This window comes from Danaus plexippus (genome assembly GCF_018135715.1).
Source record: "Danaus plexippus chromosome 18 unlocalized genomic scaffold, MEX_DaPlex mxdp_20, whole genome shotgun sequence".
NCBI lineage: Eukaryota > Metazoa > Arthropoda > Insecta > Lepidoptera > Nymphalidae > Danaus > Danaus plexippus.
Genome location: NW_026869853.1, coordinates 2,174,198 through 2,189,680, shown reverse-complemented (window position 1 = coordinate 2,189,680; position 15,483 = coordinate 2,174,198). Strand labels below are relative to the sequence as shown.

The 15,483-nt window shown below is 32.2% G+C and overlaps 1 protein-coding gene and 1 pseudogene across 1 annotated transcript in view; both read right to left on the bottom strand.

Moving 5' to 3' along the window:
- Window positions 1–3,230: 3,230 nt before the first annotated feature.
- LOC116772935 (cell adhesion molecule Dscam2-like) overlaps window positions 3,231–15,483 on the bottom strand; it is a 98,723-nt gene continuing 86,470 nt past the window's right edge. The window contains exons 16-29 of the mRNA XM_061528553.1: window positions 15,291–15,428; window positions 14,396–14,599; window positions 14,181–14,310; window positions 13,931–14,115; window positions 13,617–13,796; window positions 13,243–13,431; window positions 12,808–13,035; window positions 12,293–12,495; window positions 12,110–12,224; window positions 11,619–11,784; window positions 10,272–10,417; window positions 9,759–9,923; window positions 7,528–7,638; window positions 3,231–5,356 (exon numbers count right to left, since the gene is read on the bottom strand). Coding sequence (XP_061384537.1) covers window positions 5,232–5,356; window positions 7,528–7,638; window positions 9,759–9,923; window positions 10,272–10,417; window positions 11,619–11,784; window positions 12,110–12,224; window positions 12,293–12,495; window positions 12,808–13,035; window positions 13,243–13,431; window positions 13,617–13,796; window positions 13,931–14,115; window positions 14,181–14,310; window positions 14,396–14,599; window positions 15,291–15,428 — 2,285 coding nt within the window. The 3' untranslated portion in view covers window positions 3,231–5,231. The remainder of the gene's footprint in view (window positions 5,357–7,527; window positions 7,639–9,758; window positions 9,924–10,271; window positions 10,418–11,618; window positions 11,785–12,109; window positions 12,225–12,292; window positions 12,496–12,807; window positions 13,036–13,242; window positions 13,432–13,616; window positions 13,797–13,930; window positions 14,116–14,180; window positions 14,311–14,395; window positions 14,600–15,290; window positions 15,429–15,483) is intronic.
- Window positions 5,925–6,834, bottom strand: LOC133320341 (uncharacterized; annotated as a pseudogene).

Below are 15,483 nucleotides of genomic sequence, written 5' to 3'. Positions count from 1 at the left end.
GGGTATTTAAAAAAGTATATAGATATGTCTATTTATATTTTCTGAGTAAAGACAATTTATAAGGAACTTTAAATAAGTAATTATCCGTAATTAATGGATAAATTATTACTTAAAAATAAATAATTATTTTCCATTTTAAATGATATATTATTGTAACTTTATTTTATGTCCTATAATTGGAACCTTACTGTTCGTTTCTGCATTATTTGTTTTCTAATTTTCTATCTATACAAAGATATCGGTCAGCATAGCCTAAAAAGGTATAATCATGCGTGTTGTGGTTTTAGGTACATAATATAATTCGATATTAAATAAATTCACTTGAAAAGAATTTCACCTCTAAAGGGTTAAAGTAAAAGTAAAAATATTCTATAAATATCTTCTGTGTCTATGGTACGCCGCCATTATGGCGTTCCCCTGATGACGTCACACATTTCCAACGTTTTTTCCTCTTTGGTTAAAGTTATGGTTTTTTTTTCCGGCAACGGCACGGCGGCGATTAATGTGTTTAGGATGAGTTCGTATGTTTGTTTTGTGCACTCCAACGTTTACTTTTATCTCCAAAAACCTTATTTTAATGTATAAAGAGATGTTGCTTTTGTAGTTCGAGGAGGAGTTTTTACATTTAGGAAATAAAAAATTAAATGCATATAAAATTTTATGCTTCATAATTTTCTTTAAATGATTATAAAAATACAGGCCAGCTAGAATCAGGTGAGCGTTACTTTTTGCAGGATTATGACCCAGGTTGCAGAATGTTGAATTTTGTACAGGAGACGAAGTAGTACAATCATGAAAGAAAAGTAAGAGGTATAGCTACTTAACAAAGAGAATGTAATATAATGTATTAAGTATTATATTTATATCCGATATAATAAAATACGTAAAAGAGTTCACATCTCTTTAAAAATATAATAGTAAGATTCAGTAGAATTAATGTTTGTCTACAATTAAATTTATCACCATCCATAAATTTTTTGCGTTTTGATAACGTTTAATACTTTAGTTAGTATGGAGGCAGGTTCTCTAAAACATAACCAGCTTTGTGACTTCAAGTACCTGAGTTTGTATGATGAATATGATGATGATGATGAGTGTGGGATGATCCAATTCTATACAGCATACTTTTCCTGTCTATCCCATTTTCATATTCCGTATCCTCATAATAAAATTTCTAAACTATTCACTCAAAAATAAAATGTTATGCTTTCATAAACATTGGTTTAGTTGACGCTCATGAGGGATTTATTTTTTATTATTTTCAATACTATGTTCAGCATACATTTTTCTTTGATATTTTTTCAAAGCGACCCACGCCACTCCCGTCCTCAGCGTGTCGTTGACATGTTGGATACGGCATGGTACAATTAACATTCAGAATTGGTGCGGGATAAATTTTTTCAAAGAGGTTTTATTCTGTTTAATTCGCGTTTTTACTTTTTGTATTTCATCAAATGGTAGAACTAGGAGCTACGTTTTTGAGTTTGTGCATGTATGTACCTATATTGTAATAATGAAAAAAAATTCAAGTGAATATAAGGTTCTTGTTAGAAATTAAAAGTAAATCACATCCTGGCATCGTTATTCCGAACAATAGGCAAGGACAGCAAAAATTCTACGTAAAATAAATTTTTTGAGAGCTATAATTAAATTTCGATTCGCTTCGAATGCCCATAACGTATATTCCTTTTTTGCGAGGGTTTTTCCTGAATAAACGTGTATTGACCACCCCAGGGGGAAGGGGTGTCACGGGGTGACCGGGTGCGGCTTTGTGAAATGGACTCGCTCTAAAAGAGCGTTGCCTAACTGTATACATTCCGCTGACCAGATGAATGTATATGGAAAAAAATTAATGTATTGTTATCAGTGATTCACTTTGATCTTCTATTTTATAAATACAAAAAAATGAGAAATACTTTAGCGATTTACACGCTATTTTTTTTGATAAATTGATTTATTTAGAAACAGAATATATTTTCCTTTTACGTATACATTAAAATTTAAGAGCGTATTATAAGTCGCGTAGTCCATTATTATATATTTTTTTTTGAAGTTTGCAGTGTGTGTGTATTTAAAAGGATTCTGTGCTATGTTTAAAACGCAAAAAATATAATAAATATATTTATATTTATAGAGAAATTAAATGTTGATAAGAGGTTTGAAAATAAAAATGTTACCAACACAGTAATTTTCCATTTTATGATGTCAGGATTAAAATAAACATTATATAGTGTTAATGTCTACGGTTTTATAAGAATACATTTAAATAGAGTTATGTTTTGATGATATATATATATATATTATGTATTATTTCATCTCCTCTTTCCGTGAATACAATGCTGAAATGTAACCGGAACGTCAGCTAAAATGTAAGCTAATGATTTATACGGCTTAAATCTGATGCTGTTGATTTAAGGTTGTTTGTTTTTTATTTCTCAATAAATGAAAATATTTTATTTGAATATTTCGTTTTGTATATAAAAATTGTTAGACATATTATACTTCAAAATTTATTAACAAAATTTTAAGAGGGGTTCTCTATTCAAAACATTTTTATCAGAATTCAGTAATTCACTTTCAGGGTTGTATAAAAATGATTCGAATCGATTTTTTGTGTCATCTCAGCATGATTATTTGGTATTTCTATTAACTGAGTAAAAAATCTATTGAAACATTCGTATTTATAACATTAATTGGAAATATACTGAAAAAAGTATTCAAATTCGTTGAGTTATTAATTTTATTCTATATAAATAGTTTTATGTTATATTAATTCCCTGGTGTTGTATGGAATTATGTTCGTTTCACAATAATAAATTAATTGTTGTTGTTAGGAATAACTATTGGTAAGCTATTTCTAAATTAAACCATTGTGTGTTCATTTTTATTTACGCTAAGTAAACGATTTGTGGCCGTATATATTGCCTGTTTTTTTCCGCATAGCTCTGCGTTTTATTTATGGAATCGGAAATCTTATTTTAGGAATATCATATAAAATTTTCGTATTCATTTTTCATGTTATGTTGTGAAATTTAAAGCGGATGTTTTCATTGCGGAATAGAAAAGTATTTTATTCGAAATTAAAGTAATTTAAAATGGTATTACTCACGACTTACGATATTTCTAACCATTCAGATATGAAGGTAAGGTTATATGGAGGTTAATATATTTAAAAACAAAAAAAAACATAATTCAGAGTTAATTTATATTATAATAAACATGTTCTCACATACATTTAATATTTACAATACAATTATATTGTCTTAAAACATTCAATAAAAATTGACTAGAACATTAATGATATTTACAAAATATAAGCTCAATTTAAAAGTATAATGTCAGTCTGACCTAGTATTTACAAGTTTTTAAAATATATAACTAAACAATAAAGCTGGGTTCGCACTTGCGTTAACAACTGTCCTGTTAGCTGCATTTTACTTTAATATATCTGAAGAGCGGTTAGTGTGAACTCAGCCTTTTTAAACATAGTAAAGACATGAGATAAATTTAAAAAATGTGTTGATTACATGAAAATTTTAATTAAATACGGTTAAGTTATTGTATATAGTGAATTGGATCTTAATCTATGTATTAGAAAATGGCAGTCAACTAAAGCGTAACATTTATTTAATTCTACTTATCTAACACAAAAGCCGAACTTAGCGTCTTCTTAAACGATCACGGAAAAAAAATTTCAAAGACATACAGATATAGTTCAAAGATCGCTCGCAATTAACACCTTTTTCTGTTGTTTGACACTTTGACGATCGCTTTTTAACAAACGTCATTTCAGATAACATCGTAAGACACGTATTTAGAACAATTGTTGAAAAATAACTGTATATAATGTAATGACATTAAATCTATACAAGTTTTCGTAAAAGCTTTGGTTAAGCAAAAGATATATGTGGAGTAAAACGTTCTGAGCTGGATATCTCGGATGTTGTATCGATTTTATCTCGTTGTAATGGCAAATACGTTTTAAATTCGTCTAGATCCCTGGATTCGGGAGATAAATCAGTGCTGTTTTGCAATTTAAATGTTTTCCTTTGCTTTGATTATGCCTTTTTCGATTTACCGACCGATGTTACTTCATGATTGTTTAATTTTATTATTATTTTAATTATTTACGTAGTTTTGTAACTGTATAGAGATGTTGATTTCGTATGTTACATTTTCTATTAAAGATTTTGGAATAGTCGAAGTGATATTTTTTTATTATATTAATCATTTTGTTCCAGTATCCTGCACGTCTTTAATATTCTATATAATTAACAGAAAATTATCACTTTATGTATTATTTTAGAGTATGTGTGGTCGGTAAAGAGAGTTAGTTCATTGCTTCATTGCTCTGATTTTGTGTAAGCATGATATTTAATTTAATATCTACGTCTTAATATCCAGATTAATTACTATGTTTCACTATACTAGATGGTTATTAATTTTAACTAAATCCAATACATCTATTTTATTTTAAGCTAACATTCGTCTATACGTTTAGGTATAATTCCAGTCACCTTCATGTTATTTCAACAGAAGATAGTAATATTTTAAATCACTTTATTGAACTTTGAATAATATGAAAATACAAAGTTACAATTGGGAAGTTATAATACGGAACTAAAAATTTGCTATATTTTATTTAAATCTCATTTTAAGATTATTTTCAGTGTAATATTTTTTACGCGATTCCGCTAGTTTCGGTTCCGCGCATTCTTAATTAGTTACCCCATAAAAGTAGTAAAAATGAAACAAAAATACGACTAACTTGATAAAATGTCTAACACAATTCCTTTCATTGGTTTAAGTGGCCCTGGCTTCATTTCATCTTTATAGACTGATACCACAAAAATTTTTGGCAGCGAGTAGCAAGTGAAAAAACATCGAGAAAGAGTAAAAGTTCAATGAAAATAGTGACTATTTTTAATGTTCCTTGTAACAAATGGTACAGAAAACAAAAATATATATCTCAATACATATTTAGTATGTCCTTATTTAATGTACCTACCTTACATTCACCTTCATTCAGACATACATAGAAATTTTCGAAGAAATCAGAATTACTTAATAATAAAATCGAGATAATTAAAAATAAACATTTTTCAAACAAAACCGACTTATATGGACAAATTTCTTCCTCTTGATTAAATGGCAGTACTAAAGTTGAATACGTGTTTTTATGAATTAATGTTTTAATTGGTAGACGAGGTGACCGGCGTAGCAATTCGGCGCTAGCTGTGCTCATGATGGGTCCGTGGCGAGAGAGATCCAGGGCCTGACTCCACGCTGGAATCTCCAGCGTATACCTCGGAGAAGCCTCCGACACTTCCCCCACCGCCTGTACTACCGCCTCCACCTTAAGAAAATTTAGTAAATTATTCGTGAACTGCAGCAATATCATTTTAGTCACAATGAAAATGAAGATTTAAAATTAAATTTAAAACAAGGAAGTGACAACAATACCATAGCTATTTTCGATGAAATTAAATTAATTAATTGACAAATACATACTAATATTGCAACTTCTAAGTGTATTCAAAGAGTGATTTAAAAAATTGTGCATTTCGCAAAAATGTTAATTTTGGCGCTCGCGTAAATTCGATTTAATATTTGCACTGACGCTCCCCCTCCGCTTATTGCTTTGTATATCATAAATCATTATAACATTGAGTTAGAACGCTATGATATATTGCTCTAATATGTTAACAGGTCGCGGTAAATGATTAATGATTTCAAGACGCCCGCTGAACTTATATTTTGCACCACAAAAATAAATTCAAAGATCTTCCTTGGTTACGAATTGTGAAAGCATTATGTACATACATATACATAATATATGTATGTACATAATGCTTTTACATAATATATAAATACTTTTTGTACTTGACATGTATTATATGCGTGTTATGTTAATAACGTATTGGTTAAATTTCTTCCAATCTCCTTAATATAGGGTGTCCCAAATTTAACGCAAGATTTGAATTTGCCGTCATTTGTGCAGTGAAGTGTTGGCAACCCTGAAAAAAAAGCAATTTGACAGCTAACAGTATAGGGTTATTAAAAATGGAGCTTTACACGATAGAACAACGTGTCTTCATTATTAAAGAATATTTCAAAAATGGTGAAAGCTTGGCGGCTGTAGTTCGAAAATTTCATACAAAATATGGTCGGAATAGTGTTTTAACTTCGTCAATTGTGAAGAGATTAATTGAAAAATTCATGGAGACTGGATCCGTTGGAGACGCCAAACACACTGGTCGTCCAAAAACAAGCCGTTCAAATGTGAATATCGAAGCAGTGCGTGAGAGTGTTGCTGACAATCCAGGAACCTCAATTCGGCGTCGTGGACAAGAATTGCAAATTTCAAGAACCTCTCTACAGCGTATACTCACCAAAGATCTGTGTCTTCATGCTTACAAAATTCAATTAACACAACAATTGAAGCCTAATGACGATGCGCAGAGAAGAGAGTTCGTTGAATGGATTATTGAACATCAACAAATGGACCCTGATTTTTCGAGCAAAATCATCCTAAGCGATGAAACACATTTTCATCTTGATGGCTTTGTCAATCGCCAAAATTGTCGCATTTGGGGTTCGGAGAACCCACATGTGATTGTCGAAAAACAAATGCATCCACAACGCGTGACTGTATGGTGTGGATTTTGGGCTGGAGGCATAATTGGGCCATATGTTTTTGAAAATGATGCTGGTCAAGCAGTGACTGTTACTGGTGCTCGATATCGCGACATGATTACACAGTTCTATCTGCCAAAATTGGATGATATTGATGTGTCCACTATGTGGTTTCAACAAGACGGTGCCACATGTCATACAGCCCGTGAAACAATTCAATTACTGCATGAGACATTTCCAGGTCGTGTACTTTCTCGTTTCGGTGATCAAAATTGGCCTCCTAGATCGTGTGATTTAACACCATTAGACTTCTTTTTATGGGGTTATTTGAAATTACAAGTCTATGTCAACAAGCCCACAACCACCCTTGCATTAAAGGAAGAGATTCAACGCTGCATCAACGAAATTCAGCCACATTTATGCAGAATGGTCATGGAAAATTTCGACAAAAGAGTGCGCATGTGCATGCAAAGCCGTGGAGGTCATTTGTCCGATGTGTTATTCCATACATAACCCTATCCTATGTACTTTATGAGTCAATAAAAATATAACTATCAAAAGACTAAAAACGGCGTTTTCTATTTAATTCAAATTTTGCGTTAATTTTGGGACACCCTTTAGTTCTGAACTATGTGATGATGAACATTTATGTCTCTAAGAAGACACAATCAAATTTTATTCTATATAAAGGAGTACCTGTGGTACTAAAAGTAAGAAAAAATATAACAAAATTAAAAATATATAAAAAATATGTATATTATATACTCTTCTAGCTTTAATTTTAAAATCATTTTTATACACAATATATATTTACTTATTTTTTTATCTTGAAAATTAATGGTTTATTTGTTAATATTTATTTATTTGTGCGAATACAATGTATATACTCACCGTGGTGTGTGAGGGGCATGCAGTATGAAGTGCCGGGACAGTGTCTAGGTCGTACCTTCTCGTAGCGCAAGTGCTGTAACTCACACTCAGAGTGATGCTTCTCAACGGATGCTGTTATATCAATTGGAGATTAATGAATAATATTAAAAAAAATTACGATTTTAGATGAGTGTATAAAAAAAATATCGTTGGGATAATTCGTTTCTCATATTATAGGATGAATGTTTAATAAAAAATTTAAAACTCGATTATTTATTTGGATTTAAAATGTTTGTAAATTTAAAACATTTTCTGTGTGTGTTTTAATAATTCATACTTTATGTGCAGTTCGTATCAATATTCCAAGTTATCAGAATAGATGGTATGAGGTCAAATATCTTTGAGATACGTCAATTAATGTTGAATGTATTCCGGGATTTCGACAAACCATATTGGCAGAAGTTAACTAGTAAAGCAGTCCATTAAGATCTCTAGATTTCATAGAATAGATATTAGTTTTCATAATTTATATGTCTGCTAAAAAAGAAACGAATTTAATTACCCCAATATGATGAAATCTAAGATTTTCGCGAGTATTCATTTAAATGAAACAAAAATTTTTCGGATTTAGCTACTACGAGTATTTTATTATTTTAAAAACTACATACTCCCGACGTTTCGGTTAATTTGCAGCAACAGTGATCACGGGCAGACGAGATGTGAATGTCTGTCTGTGTGCCTTTAAAATAATAATATACGCGTAGTAATCCGAAAAATATTAGTTTCATTTAACCCGAATATAGTTTGAATTTAAACGAATTAGATACAAATCTTTTTAACTTGTTCTCATACGCAAACTTACACTAAGGCTACTGAATTTTCATTTTTAATATGCAATCAAGTTTATTATTTAGTTTAATAATAGACTGTGCCACCCCTTTCTAAATTACAAGAGGCCGTGACCTATAACCTCGGCACCAAACGACGCATCAATACTATTAGCTGAAAAAAGCGTTACATCACTAGTTTATTTTTTTAGAATGATAATTTTAATATGAGTCACAATTGCATTATTTTATATATAATTTTTCTTTACTATGCAGAATGATATTTTATATAAAGAACATAACTTTGAATAATACTCGAATTATAAAATAGATATAAAAATATACTCTGGAATAATTGCGAATTACATTGTTCCTTTCTACGAACATCTACTTGAAGGATTATAAAAGCTAATAAAATAAAATTACGGTGATTTTTTTATTTCAAATTACTTATTTATAATTTTGTATTTTGATAGGTTGAAATTTAAACCTACAAAAATATGGATTGGAAATCCCATCAAAATGATATCTCTGATCAACAGCTAACAAGACTTTAATAACCATTTATATTTGTTATAGTTTATGATTTAAATGTAAATGTTAATATCAAGATCGTAAAAAATACAAAATGTGAATAAAGAAAAAGGTATCGGTTATATAAAGTGAAGATCCCACTAGACATTAGCTGGAAGTTATAAAAGTTGTGGACACGTTCACAGCTTCTATGGACTGATTAAAACTGCCAACAAAAACTTAACTCAAACTTCCGTATGAGTCTAAGTGGAATTTCTATTATTTCTTTTATTTCTGCTTCGTTAAAAAGAGACCTTTGTTGACCCATTAACGACATTTTTAAATAAAATTTTAATATGTATATTTATTATAAACTATTTATGTATTTTTGTTATAAGTGCATCAATTAATAAAGATTAAGGAGGAAGAAATATTTAGTTTGGCAAGTACTATTCGAATTTAGACCTTATTTTATAAAGAATAGAGAGAAATCGAAAACGCATATAAACTGACAGAGTGCCTTTGATGATCATTGTTTATTAAAATACGAATTTGGATTGGTTAAAGTTATATGAATTGAAAATTGGATATGAAAGGGCAGCTTTAAATATGCACCACTAAAAATTAGTTAAGATTATGTGTATTGTGAGATGTAAACATGCTATGAACATTAATGAAACATAAAAATAGCCTTGACTTGCCAATACTTTGGACATCAATATCTTATAATAGCCCAGTTATGATCATTCATCATGTTCTAATATTTAATTTTTACATAGTTACATTGAATCAATTATTTGTTTAGTGTATCTTGTGTAATTCTATGTATGTATATATTATGATGTAGGTTTCGTTATTCGTACGCGTTGATTTTTGTGTGGTTATGACTTAATATAACTAAATGTCACTTACCATCAGTTCTCTCTCGATGTCTTTGTGGATGTTTCCTGCAAGGCCTGTGAGGAGGAGCATCGTTTTCCCTGTGGCCGAAGGTGCGAAACTGGAGAGTGTGATCCAGAGTAGCGGCTGTGTCACCACCCACGGCAAATGTGGCGTACGGGCTGATCTCGTATACGTCTGTATTTGTCATGTTTTATTTAAGTTTGTATTGACAACAATAAAATACTATAAAGTTTAGTAATAGTACCAGCTAGTACTAGAAAAAAAAATAATTAAATATTTCTTCATTAAGACAATAACAGATGTAGCTTGCTAAAAAGGATTGTAAATAAAAATAAAACGTAAATGAAGTACGTGTTGCTTTATATATTTAATATGCGAAATATAAAAAAAAATGTTTTATATAGACATAATAAATATTGTTAAAACAAGAACAAGCTGTTAAAGTGTTAAATCGGATCATGCAAAGCTTCTTCTGTACTAAAAAATAGAGAGAAAAACATCAAATCGTACATAAGTTCTCACCGGAGGCAGGTGAGAGTTTGTCATGTTTGTAGTCGTGTTGGCAGTTCCTCATGTTCTGCTGTTCAGGACATGCGGTCTTATCTCCACTGGTGTGGCTGCAGCGACGAGCTTCCTCATCAACTTGGCCGCCGCACGATAGAAGCGTGCTATTTTGGGTATTAAGTTAATGAAACCTTACTCAATTTTGATTAGCAACTACTTTGGTTAAAAAGAAGAAAACACGAGTCAAAACTAAAAAAATTTGGCACTTCTTTTGTATATTATTCGACAACTGTATTTAAAACATAACAATCCTTATAATATTATTATTCCTTATTCATTCAGTCAATTTATCCTCGGGTATTCAATATATTTTTATGTGTACATGAAGAAGTAATTTTAAGGCAACAGTCCATTCGTTTTGGGATTTTACACGCGTGCATTGGTTTACTTTTTGACACTTTCATTTAGGCTTGCCAGGAAAAGGGCTATTGCAAATGTATACGTATATAAGTACACGTCAAGTTTAAAATAAACTTTTTTTAATACGGAATGTATATAATTTTATTACAATAATAAGAACTCTAACCAATAATAACAGTAAATTGTTGCAAATTTTTCTAAGAAACGAACTACGAAAGTAGTGAAGAGTAAATATTTTATTTTTTCATGCCCTCCGACCTTACCGTGAAATATAAAAGCGACGTATTTAAATGTGAAAGAAAAGTCAAAATAGATCCATACTTATGTATTTACGTTGGAAAAGGTTTCGGGTCGTCTATTGAACACAATTTTATAAATATTTATAGTAAAGAAAAAATAAATTTGGAACTATCAATAGAACATGGAAATCAACTTAGTCTATAGACTTATTGAGTGTTTATACCTATAACAAGGTAAGTTGTCTCTAGACAACGGCATAGATTAAAATAAATAATAGTGTATATACATGTTTTTGAAGGTTTTGTTGTTTAGCAGATTCCAGACAAAATAGTGACGGAAAATGATTAATTAGTTTAGTTTATTAAAAGCTGTCCTGGTAAAGAACTATAATAATAAATAAAAAATAAGTTCAGAAAAATTTTACGTTTCAGAATTCGGAACACGTTCTGTGGAAAATGTAAAACATCAAGAAATGTTACTTGAAAAATATATTAAGCGGCCATATTTTTCTAAGTTTGAACGCGAACGTTCATAACATATGTATGCTGCTATTAGAATTATTCTGGGGTTAAAGTTGAGGAGCAATACTTTTATATTACCTTATTATCAATCTATGTCCCATACACGGCCGCTTTAACAGATTTACTTGACTACTCGAACACATTGAATAAACTTAATTGTGCCTTCCCACTTAAACAAGCTCACCTTCTTTTCGCCATCAAAACTATCAGTAACGCGGAAACTGCAAGTGCAGCAAGCGCAGCAAATGCGAGTGACACCGCGCCGAGCACGCGCTCTGAGTTGTCGGCCGTTGTGTGCGGTGTGACCGGAGGACCGGGTGAGAGAAACGAGGCTGGCCGGCGAAGTCGTTCTTCAAAAATGAATTTCGATTACGTTATTTGTACGAGTTATGTAGGGTTCAATATTAAAATGTAAAGATATTCTCCACAAAAAGTTATTGTAATATTGAATGTATTATTTTCCACTCCTTTAGTGTTTTAGTAGTTGAAATATTTTTCACGTTTCCTGTGATTATATATTTCTAAAAGTTTATATGCTATTACAATATAAATCTATTAAAGTGGAAAAGTTCATCGAAATCGATTACTATTTTCGAAATATTAATGAAAATGTAAGCTTTTATCATTGCTAATAGGATGGTCGTTATCTCCAAGCATATATCGATTATTTCTTACCTCCTGAATGAGTTGTAGTTGCAGCATAAATCACAGTTTGCTGTCTTCCAGAATCTGTAGCTGTCCATAGCTTCAATGCATACCACATACCAACAGTTAGGCCACCGATGACTACCTTTTAGTTAAATAAATAACTTTAACCTGATCCTTAACTCCAAATAACACTATGTATATATTTCATACTTCTCTGTGATGATGTAATGATGTTAAATCAGCATCTCTCCATGCTCTACTAGTATCAGCCCTGCGCCATTGAAGTCTCACGAGTCTGGCTCCGCAACTGACAGCCCTACGTGCATCTAATGCCAAAGCAGAACTATTGCTCCATACAGCAGCTTCTGCGCCTTCCTCCTGATTGACATCCCCCCCACCTTCCCATACTAGCACTGGTGAAGTTTTGTTTATAGTGAGCTGTTTATTTTTTATAGTGATTCAGTATTTTATACACGAAATATTTAATGTTTGGATTGATGCCAGTGATTTTATTTTCTTAATTTAGTTTTTCTCTTACATTAATTACTTTTCAATTTATCTTAAATTATAATTATAAATACATATCCAGACAGAAATAGATATACTATCAATAGAGATGCGAGACAAATGGTTTGGAGTTTTGGATATATATTACTTATTGTTAGTACCTAAACCAAGCTTCAAATACACTTCAATTTCATTAATGGATATTTAATTGCTTTTACCTGGTGGTTTCGTTCGAACTAACAGTGGTGGAGAAGGTGACGAAGAACCTGCCCGAGAATGTGCCACTGCTTTCACAGAATACATGCCACCACATGATAAAGATCTCAAAACAACGCTTGATGCTTCACCTCCGGCTTCAATTCTACGTTCATCCTCACCTCGAGAGCTGGTGGCTTCAGAGCCTTCACCAGACTCATCTCGTATACGCATCCAATATATAGTGAAGCCTAGTAACATTTGTTTTTATGTAATCCTTTTTTTATTAAGAGAAACAACAACTGAAATGTTTATCGATTCGTAGTCGCAGTAATAAGAGTTTTGTAAAAGATAAATCTTCATTGCATTATTTTGTGTTTGCTCCTAAGTAATTTGATTCCTTTTAATCGTGAATGATATTAGTGAATGTGAAGATAACTTCTTGTTTAAAATCTTACCGTGCGGTGGTGCCGAAGGATGATGAGTGGTCCGCCATGACAGCTTGGCAAGTGTATGATCGACTTTCTCTAATGTGAGGGTAGGTGCAGATGGTGGTGATGCGCATTCAACTCGGTATGTCTCTTCCTCAGAACTGAACACGTTACGAGCCGAGCAAGTGTAGTTACCAATAGTCGAAGAGTCAACTTCTACAGAACACATCAAATAGAAATATATTATAATGATATTATTCATATTAGAACCACAGTTTAATGTTTACTCTTTTTATTTCATGTCTTTAAACTTAATTTATAGGGGAATACCACTGTTGACAGAAAAACTATGATTAATGGACAAAATTAGAGCTATGTTTAGGTTTCGAAATTGTAAGTACCATGTATGGCCAAATGCCCATGAGGGGTTAGGTGTGTTCTAGGATCATGAGTGACTGGTCGGTCTCCTCTAAGCCAACGAGCTCGTGGTGCCGGTTCCCCCCGCCATGCGCAAGCTAGTCGAAGTGGATGTCCACATTGTACCCGAGCCCACACTCCGAAGGATAATAACCTGACTGCTGCTATAGAAATTAAGATAAAAAAATGTAATACTTTATTAAAATCCACCGACTGTTAGTTCTTTGTTCAATGTCTGCTTAAGTTTGAAGTTTATAAAATATGTTTTTAAAAGTATTATAACTTGAATAAATGATACCTCTAGACGTAGTTGTGGCAGGTTGAGGAGCTGACTGTTCTCCCTCTCCAGCAGCAGAATGTGCCGCGACCCAAGCTTCGTAAGTTGCTGTTTCAGATAGCGAACGTATCTCAGCATAACCTCCTAAACCGACCGACATTTCACCTTCTTCTGCCTGGACCGTAGTAGTTTGTGGAGGTCTATCCCTAAAAGTTCATATTAAATTTAACCTGGAAATTAGTTTGGTAGTATTTCTAAGTTTATATCTTACCTGCCAAGTTCGCGATAAAAAACAGTGTAATAAAGTATTGGACCATTAGGACGACTTGGCGGTAACCAACTAACTGCCAAGGACGTTACTGATGTAGCAATTACTTTAACGGCTGCTGGTGGACCTGGTGCTGCAAAAATTTTGACCATCAAAACTTTCATTAAGGGGTAATCTGTTATCATATTTCATGATCTCATGTTCGTTAGTTAATTCACCATCTTGTTGTGTGGTACAATGCACAGGATGTGCGGGTACACCATCCCCTGAAGCAGTATACGCTAACACTTGCAAAGTATAATTCATGTGCGGTCTCAATGCTAACAGAAGCGTCTCAACTCCCGCCACTCTCTTTACTTCTGCTCCTGATTCTGGAGTTCCACCAGCCCCGGTACGCGCCTCCCACTCCACCCAACCCGTCGCTGCCGACAAATAACTGCCTTCACTCAGCTAGGACTGTTTATCCACTTCATCATTTTGTTTATAAAATGGCTAGTAAATATTATTTATATTAAAATGTACAAGAAATTGTCAATAAAAATTTTGGGTAATTATAAAGTTCTTAAATTGTGCATTGAAAAACATGTCTAGTTGTATATGATATGTTATTCCTGTGCTCTTCACAATCAGGTTTATATTAAAAAAATATAATTAATTACGTTGACCTAATACATTCAACTGAGGCATTTGAGGTATCGGGTAGGATGAATGACCGAAGTAGATGTGAACGTGATCGGATATTGTCTTCTTCTTTTATGAGATAGATATCCTCGAGTACAAAGGAACCAAGTACTTGATTTTGTCGAGAAAATTAGTACTGCTTTGTTAAGAATCTGATAGTTAATTAATTCTATGCAGTAAAATATACCGCTAACATTTTTTTACGGAGCTGGTCGGTGTTATATGATTATAACTTATTAGAATAAGAATAAATAACAATATTTAAAAACGTAAAAAAAGAAACTTTGTCTTATATGCAGCCTAGTTTCTTTCTTGGATGTTCCTTTTAATAGGCCTTATCAAGTTTATCCTTAAAAAACTAGGGTATCGATGACAATTCTCATAAAATTGCATTGTGCGTATCGTTTTTGTCATAATCATACTATCACTCACTGTGCTCCGGTCGGTACAGCAACTTGTATCCCAGGAGAGCACCATGATGAGCGTGGGCTGGTGGAGGAGACCACTCTACCTTGAGGCTTTGAGGTGATACAGCTCTACATCGCACTGCACGAGGGCCTTCAGATGGCACTGTGATAATTTATGATATATACTAATCGACTACACTCAACAGAAAATTAAACAT